General features: G+C 43.0%; 1 protein-coding gene across 1 annotated transcript in view; it reads left to right on the forward strand.

Moving 5' to 3' along the window:
* The first annotated feature begins 1,297 nt into the window (after positions 1–1,297).
* Positions 1,298–9,388, forward strand: part of LOC139404915 (alpha-1,3-mannosyl-glycoprotein 4-beta-N-acetylglucosaminyltransferase A-like) — a 78,925-nt gene continuing 70,834 nt past the window's right edge. Inside the window, exon 1 of the mRNA XM_071147458.1 lies at positions 1,298–1,730. Coding sequence (XP_071003559.1) covers positions 1,637–1,730 — 94 coding nt within the window. The 5' untranslated portion in view covers positions 1,298–1,636. The remainder of the gene's footprint in view (positions 1,731–9,388) is intronic.

Here is a 9,388-nt window from a genome sequence, read left to right on the forward strand (position 1 = left end):
TACTGAAGTCAAACTTCAATTTATGAAATTAACTAGCTAGCTAGATAACAAACTATCAGGATAGCCAGCTACCTATCCCTGTTTCCCCAAGCTAACATTATAAGCAGCTAGCTAGCTTCATATGGCTAGTGTAGCTTGACCGGTTCCGACCATCATCAACCAAATACAAAAACTGTCTTATAAATTAGGGGTATTTCAGATGACACCTAGCTATATAGATGTTGTTTTGCTATGTTTTTTTGTGAGAGAACGTTGTTTGGATCCATCAGCTAGCTAGCTTTTTTTCTGATCATCGCTGTCCCAGAGCTTGGAGAAGTGCGTCTGCCTCCTGCGGTAGGTGTGCGAGACAACTTCACCAGCATCATAGCATAGGTCTCGGTGAATCACAGTGACATTATATATCAGTGACTGTAATCAATGTGTAATATCTACATTCAAAATGTATGAATGTGTTACATCATTATGCAATGTACAGTCATATTCAGATCCTGATTGGTCTACAAGCTTATTTGACACTTATATATTTTTTTACATGCAAAGACCCAACCCCTGCATTGTGGTACGTTTTCCATGATTGCGTTCTGACCCCAGTGCAGCTCAGTGTAAACAAGCATAACAGTAGGGTCGGAAACTGCTGTCAAACTAGCTAATTTTATGCTGAAGAGGAGTCAATGGAACATATCGCGAGCGAGCCTGCTGTGTGTGTGCTGTGCAGCAGTATAGCTAGCTAGCTAAGCAGCCAGCGTGGGAGTCTAATCAGAAGACAGGTATCCAACTGTGAAGCTCGCTATATGTAGCCTGCCAGCCACTAGGGTAGTTAAATATGTTAATGAATCTTCTTAACCTTATCTTGCGAGGGGATATGATAACTAGCTAAGCTAAGGTCTATGAAGAAGCACATCCACATCTTGGGTTTGGGCTGGTTCCCAGCAAAGACTATCCTCCATCTGCTGAATGTGTCAACTAGCTAGTTACTTGTTTTGCTACCTTATAACTTCCATCTGCACGTCAGTGGTTGCTGCTTGCCAACTTTGATCAGCTGAAAATAAATATCTAGTTCATGCAGATGTTCGCTTCTTGTCAAACTAGTTGATTCGGTTTGCTCTTGCCATCCCCAGAATCACCCGAGTGCAGAAGATTAAGGAGCCGTGTCAACACTTCTGTTCAGGATCTTTCAGTTATCCTAATCACTTTATGCAGTGAGTGCAGGGGAATAATCGCATCGCCCGACCATGCTCACATTTAAAAAAGGAAGAGCTGCCTCGTGATTTTACCACCCTCAAGCGAGAGAGCGAGGGAGAAATCATCATCAACCATAGAGCGAGGAGAGATCATCATCAACCACAGAGCGAGAGGAGAGATCATCATCAACCACAGAGCGAGAGATCATCAGTCACTCACGGAAACGACGCTGAGGACTCGTCACGGCAGACAGGGACAGAGATACGTCCATTCCCCTTTCCAGTTAGCTAGCTTCTCAAACCTCCTCGCTTCCTTCCAACGTCCCCCCGGTACTACCCGAGTTGGGCAACCGTAATCACGCGCCTCCGCCTGGACAGACAACCCCAGAGGAAGAGGGCGAGAGGCACGGCTCCCTCGGGTCCCCACGCTTCGTGGAGAGAATCGCTGAAATGAGATGAGGCTCAGAAATGGAACGGTGGCGACTGCGATAATTTTCTTCACGTCGTTTCTCAGCCTGTCTTGGTACACATCCTGGCAAAATGGCAAAGGTAAGTAAGCAAACTCGGTTGTCAGCAGCTATGGTGTGCTACCACTCGATTTCTGTCATTCAATCATTTACAGTTGGCTAGCCAGCTAACGGTTTTGACAGCTATTTGCTATTACTGGTTGATGGACAGCAAGCTAACCGCTAGGAACACATTTTCTAACTATATAGCTAGCTATGCCATTTAGCAGACGATTACATTTTACATATGGGTTGTCCTGGGAATCGGTCCCACTACCCTGGCGTTACATTCGCCATGCTCTACCAACTGAGCTATGAAGGACTTAATGCAGTGACAGACAGACACTCTAAATATGAGTTGTGTTGTTGGCTGGCTATGAAGCTTAATCTTCAAACCTGGACGTTAGGATACTGACACAGACGGCTACATAGAAGGGGGCTATTATGTGTAAGGGTTATATATGGCAACCAGCCCTACACTGTCACAGTTGGACATGGCTTTCCGTAAGAATCATATCATCCGGATGTCTGATGATAGCAGGTATCGAAGCCAGATACAGTAAAGCTATGCAAATCCACAGCTGTTGAGTTTTTCATGCAACCCAACCAACTAGCGAGCCGAGTACAAGATCGATCCTCTTGCTCGTGTATTTTGACAGTAAATCGACAGTCAATAATTCCCCAGTTCGACCCGTCTATTTATCGATTAGAATAACATTTACACACACTTGTGCACTAAAAATGTAGTCCTAGTTTGTTGATAAGAAACCAACTGGATTTTCTTTTTCATCCTGTTTCTTTCTTCAATCTTTTCGCATTGAACTATATTTGGTGCTAAGTGAAATTTTCTAAAAGGATGCTTCATTTATACATCCTGTCAGACATCTGGCGCCTATCTGTGGTTTGTTATTTGCAGAGTGTAAATAATTGTGGTCTTTAGATCAATTCTAAGCCAAGGCTTGTGATTAGGCTGTTTATCTTACCTTTATTTAACTAGGCAAATCAGTTAACAAATTCTTATTTACATTGACGACCTACCGGGAAACAGTGGGTTAACTTCCTTGTTCAGGGGCAGAACAACATCATTTTTTACTCGCTGGCCCAACGCTCTAACCACTGGGCTGCATGGTGCAACTAAAGGCTATTGATGATTTGAGAAAGTAGCACAAAACGCTTGCGCTCTGTGTTCCTTGCCTGGTGGCGAGATATTATGTGTAGCCGAAGGGAATGCCACTCAGTTATGACAATAGAAAAAATACCCTATTACTTGGTTATTGAAAATCCAATACAAATTCAGTAATTGTAGGCTAACTGTAGCGCTGTCCATTTCGTTTGCGTTAGGCTTTGAAACAACATCTACAACAACCATGTTTTACACTGTTTCAACCTGCTGTTGAACTTTCTTCAAATTGATCATCACAGTGAGGCGAGTTAAAAATATGATAGGTATACTGTTATGATGATAAGTGTTTTGATGTGATGTTCTATTGTATTTCCATTGATGTCAGTGGTTAGACCAGGGGTGGGAAACTCCAGTCCTCAGGGGCCTGAGTTTTTTTTCTTATTATTTTTTTCTCCATCACTAGCAAACACAGCTGATTAATCAAATTGTATTCTAAACTGAAGATCATGACTAGGTGATTATTGGAGTCAGGTGTGTTAGCTGAGGCTGGGGAAAAACTGTGACACCAATCAGGCCCCCTGTTGATTGTAATTGCCCACCCCTGGGTTAGAGGGACAGTAGAACCCTGAGGACCAGGCCATTAGGACCTGATTTTTGTTAGCAAGTTGGTTACTACAAAAGCATGTCCAGAGTGCATAGGAGGAGATTACCGTGACTCAACGGTCACATGGAATTTGACTGCAGTCAATATGACCACCAGTCAATATGGCCACCACAACAGCCCTAGTATTAATTACAGTAATTTACCATTCAAAATCTTGGAGTGGAAACATTTGCAGAGTTCACTGCTACCTGCTACATTTGTGAGAAACAAGTTTTGGTTTATTTCATAACCATAATTTACGAGATTTGTAAAAAAAAAAAAAAAAAAAGTAATGGAGTGCTCCATGTGAGCTATGAGCATGTGTCTGGTTTCTCTGTCCTGATAATGTTGAGGGAGCGTGTGCGCCCGAGCATGTGTCTGGTTTCTCTGTCCTGATAATGTTGAGGGAGCGTGTGCGCCCGAGCATGTGTCTGGTTTCTCTGTCCTGATAATGTTGAGGGAGCGTGTGCGCCCGAGCATGTGTCTGGTTTCTCTGTCCTGATAATGTTGAGGGAGCGTGTGTGCCCGAGCATGTGTCTGGTTTCTCTGTCCTGATAATGTTGAGGGAGCGTGTATTGTCAGCGTGCTGGAGAGGTTCCAACCAACTCAATGCACCATAGTACACATGTCAATCAGGAGCTTTCTCTGGGCAGACTCAGCAGTGTTCTTATACACAGATATGTTATTTGCATGATTTAGCATAATTAATTAATCATTACCATTTAGTTTAATTCATGTGACTGACCAATACTGGTTCGTAACATGTGACAGACCAAAACCTCACGAGGCTTCTCCTCTCTAAGCTGAGACCTTGAAACTGAAATATCTTTCTTGTTCTCAAAACATCTGGGCGTACTGCCAAGTTGCAGCTACTGATAGGTGATTTGTACAGTCAGCCACTTGCATGAACACAGAAATTAGTTATAATCACAAACATACAAATTCCCATTACACCGCCAAGGAATCACGGTGTATCAATGTGTCCATAAGGCAGAGGCTGGTGATCTCACATTAGTTGACTTTTTTTTCAACTTTTAGGTTTTTATCATTTTAATTCAGATTGTTATGATTAACCACGTGACAATGCTTTTGAGAAACTAAAACATTATTATTGAAATTAAACTGTTCCACGAAAATACTCATATTAAAATCAACTGTCACTCAGACAGTAGAAATGGTAGGATAAATTATAAGCTTCTCCAAACTTAACTCACAAGCCTATTTAATTGCCTCTACGTGTCCAATGTTGGAATAAGCCTATAGGCTACTTTGAAGTAAGGTAAGACCTGCCTCATAACATGAAATAAAACATTCAAGGTTTCATACATTTTTAAGTATATTTTCAGAATGAGTACAGCCTCCAGCTCACATTGTAAAGTTGTAGGTGACGCGCTGATAGCCTGTTGCCTGCACTTGAATGGTGAATGAGAGTCTTGCTTCAATTACCAGTTGAGAAATAAAAATAGTAGCTCTTTTTAATCGTGCATCAAAACTGTTTTTAATCAGTGATTGCATTTAGAATTGTTGTGCAATAAATTGGCTTCTAAAAGCACATTTTACTTCAGCAGCAACCCGCTGTGGAGCTACAGGATAAATCCCGCTCAAAATAGGCTCTGTAAGCTGTGCGCTTGTGTATTAATTGTGTTGGATAAATAAAATACATGACTGACGGAAATACACAGATGAGAATTTTAATTCCACAAAATTATGCAAATGTACCTACAGACCGGTAAGCATGACGGTCAAATGTTTTTCCATTGACTGGTATTTCCATCAATTAATAAAAAGCCTTGTTTTGCAAAGATACATTTTTTCGCTGGTCAACAGTTTTATTTATAGGCTTTTAATTTTTTTATTGGCCAAAACCCTAACCCTAACCCTAACGGAAACCCTGCCACACACATACTGAAATCAGAAATCCTCACAAATTAAAAGAACGAAAAGAGAACGAGAGACACCAAGGAATAGGCCTCGATCATGCACTGCATGATATAACATGTCTGTCATCGTTAATTCCTAAAACTGGAGGAAGGATTGTGAAACTCAAATGTATTTGTCACATGTTTCGTAAACAACAGATGTGGACTAACAGTGAAATGCTTACTTAAAGGCCCTTCCCAACAATGCAGAGAGAAAGAAAATAGAGAAATAATAGAAAAGTAAAATGCGTAATAATAGATGCACAATGAGCAATGATAACTTGGCTTTCGGAAAGTATTCATACCCCTTGACCGTTTCCACATTTTGTTACAGCCTTATTCTAGAATTGATTAAATTGTTTTTGGGTGTAAACTGTTGTATGCCAAGCAGTTGCCATTCCAAGCGGTGATGCAGCAAGTCGAGATGCTCTCAATGGTAGAGCTGTAGAACTGACTGTGGATCTGAGGGCCCCATTCCAAATCTTTTTAGCCTCCTGAGGAGGAAGAGGTGTTGTTGTGGCCTCTTCATGATTGTGTTGGTGTGTTTGGACTATGATAGATCCTTAGTAATGTGGACACCTAGGAACTTGAAACTCTCGACCCGCTCCACTACAGCCCTGTCGATGTGAATGGGGGCGAGCTCAGCCCTCCTCTGTTTCCTGTAGTCCATGATCAGCTCCTTTTGTCTTGCTGATATTGAGGGAGAGGTTATCCTGGGACCACACTGTCAGGTCTCTGACCTCCTCACTATAGGCTGTCTCATCGTTGTCAGTTATCATGCCTACCACATTCGTGTTGTCGGAAAACTTAATGATGGTGTTGGAGTCGTGCGCAGATCGCAGTCGTGGGTGAACAGGGAGTACAGGAGGGTCAGCGTGGCGGATGTGTTGTTGCCTACCCTCACCACCTGGGGGGGTCTCGTCAAGAAGTTCAGGATACAGTTTCAGATGGAAGTGTTCAGTCCCAGGGTCCTTAGCTTAGTGATGAGCTTTGAGGGCACACGGTGTTGAACCCTGAGCTGAAGTCAATGAACAGCATTATCATATAGGTGTTCCTTTTGTCCAGGTGAGAAAGGGCAGTGTGGAGTGCAATAGAGATTGCATCATCTGTGGATCTGTTGGGACAGTATGCAAATTGGAGTGGGTCCAGGGTGTCTGGGATAATGGTTTTAATGTGAGTGCTATGGGGAGATAGTAATTTAGACAGGTTACTTTGGCGTTCTTGGGCACAGGGACTATGGTGGTCTGCTTGAAACATGTACAGTGCCTTGCGAAAGTATTCGGTCCCCTTGAACTTTGCGACCTTTTGCCACATTTCAGGCTTCAAACATAAAGATATAAAACTGTATTTTTTTGTGAAAAATCAACAACAAGTGGGACACAATCATGAAGTGGAACGACATTTATTGGATATTTCAAACTTTTTTAACAAATCAAAAACTGAAAAATTGGGCGTGCAAAATTATTCAGCCCCCTTAAGTTAATACTTTGTAGCGCCACCTTTTGCTGCGATTACAGCTGTAAGTCGCTTGGGGTATGTCTCTATAAGTTTTGCACATCGAGTGACTGAATTTTTTTCCCATTCCTCCTTGCAAAACAGCTCGAGCTCAGTGAGGTTGGATGGAGAGCATTTGTGAACAGCAGTTTTCAGTTCTTTCCACAGATTCTCGATTGGATTCAGGTCTGGACTTTGACTTGGCCATTCTAACACCTGGATATGTTTATTTTTTTTAGAACCATTCCATTGTAGATTTTGCTTTATGTTTTGGATCAATGTCTTGTTGGAAGACAAATCTCCGTCCCAGTCTCAGGTCTTTTGCAGACTCCATCAGGTTTTCTTCCAGAATGGTCCTGTATTTGGCTCCATCCATCTTCCCATCAATTTTAACCATCTTCCCTGTCCCTGCTGAAGAAAAGCAGGCCCAAACCATGATGCTGCCACCACCATGTTTGACAGTGGGGATGGTGTGTTCATGGTGATGAGCTGTGTTGCTTTTATGCCAAACATAACGTTTTGCATTGTTGCCAAAAAGTTCAATTTTGGTTTCATCTGACCAGAGCACCTTCTTCCACATGTTTGGTGTGTCTCCCAGGTGGCTTGTGGCAAACTTTAAACAACACTTTTTATGGATATCTTTAAGAAATGGCTTCTTCTTGCCACTCTTCCATAAAGGCCAGATTTTTGCAATATACGACTGATTGTTGTCCTATGGACAGAGTCTCCCACCTCAGCTGTAGATCTCTGCAGTTCATCCAGAGTGATCATGGGCCTCTTGGCTGCATCTCTGATCAGTCTTCTCCTTGTATGAGCTGAAAGTTTAGAGGGACGGCCAGGTCTTGGTAGATTTGCAGTGGTCTGATACTCCTTCCATTTCAATATTATCGCTTGCACTGTGCTCCTTGGGATGTTTAAAGCTTGGGAAATATTTTTGTATCCAAATCCGGCTTTAAACTTCTTCACAACAGTATCTCGGACCTGCCTGGTGTGTTCCTCGTTCTTCATGATGCTCTCTGCGCTTTTAACGGACCTCTGAGACTATCACAGTGCAGGTGCATTTATACGGAGACTTGATTACACACAGGTGGATTGTATTTATCATCATTAGTTATTTAGGTCAACATTGGATCATTCAGAGATCCTCACTGAACTTCTGGAGAGAGTTTGCTGCACTGAAAGTAAAGGGGCTGAATAATTTTGCACGCCCAATTTTTCAGTTTTTGATTTGTTCAAAAAGTTTGAAATATCCAATAAATGTCGTTCCACTTCATGATTGTGTCCCACTTGTTGTTGATTCTTCACAAAAAAATACAGTTTTATGTCTTTATGTTTGAAGCCTGAAATGTGGCAAAAGGTCGCAAAGTTCAAGGGGGCCGAATAGTTTCGCAAGGCACTGTAGGTATTACAGACTCGGTCAGGGAGAGGTTGAAAATGTCAGTGAAGATGCTTGCCAGCTGGTCAACGCATGCTCTTGAGTACTCGCCCTGGTAATATGTCTGGTTCTGCGGCCTTGTGAAAGTTTTCCTGTTTAAAGGTCTTACTCACATCAGCATGGAGAGCGTGATCATGCAGTCATCTGGAACAGCTGGTGTTCTCATGCATGTTTCCGTGTTGCCTGCCTCGAATCGAGCATAAAAGGCTCTCAGTTCATCTGGTAGGCTTGTGTCATTGGGCAGCTCACGGCTGGGCTTCCCTTTAATCTGTCATAGTTGGCAAGCCCTGCCACAGCCGACGAGCGTCAGAGCCGGTGTAGTTAGAGTCTGTCTTAGTCCTGTGTTGTCGCTTTGCTTGTTTATTGGTTTGTCGGATGGCGTAGCATGATTTATTATAAGCGTCCGGGTTAGTGTCCCCCTCCTTGAAAGCGGCAGCTCTAGCCTTTAGCCTGATGTGGATGTTGCCTGTAATCCATGACTTCTGCCTTGTGCATGTGTGGTTTCAGTGTTCTGTTTGTGTCTGCGTTAGGAGGAGAAACACAGACAGACGGACACCTTCCCAAATGTCATCCAGGGGGAGTTACAGAGCAGCGTAGTGTGGCACAATACTTTGTATTCATAGACACTCATTGGCTGCTCCCCCTGGACCAACCGTCAGTCAGACTCCATAGCTAAGCAGACTTGTGCTGGCTATGGATAAGTGTCTCTTGTGTTTCTCACATTCAGACCAGTGTGCTGTCTGGGCACGATAGCCAAGTGTTGTTTAGCCTCCCGGTCACCACTCCCTCCCTGGGATGTTACTGATCTTGTCTCTCTCCCTGGTATACATTAGATTAGATAAACACTGATTAAGCCTAAAGAGCTTGTTTTACAATTCATCACTTCCTCTCACAATCAATCCCCTGTCTCTCACAATCAATCCCCTGTCTCTCACAATCAATCCCCCATCTCTCTCGGGGTCTCTGGTCGTCATCTCTCTCGGGGTCTCTGATCGTCATCTCTGATCGTCATCTCTCTTGGGGTCTCTGATCGTCATCTCTCTCGGGTCTCTGATCGTCATCTCTCTCGGGGTCTCTGATCGTCATC

This window comes from Oncorhynchus clarkii, chromosome 3 (genome assembly GCF_045791955.1).
Source record: "Oncorhynchus clarkii lewisi isolate Uvic-CL-2024 chromosome 3, UVic_Ocla_1.0, whole genome shotgun sequence".
In the NCBI taxonomy this organism is placed as follows: Eukaryota; Metazoa; Chordata; class Actinopteri; order Salmoniformes; family Salmonidae; genus Oncorhynchus; species Oncorhynchus clarkii.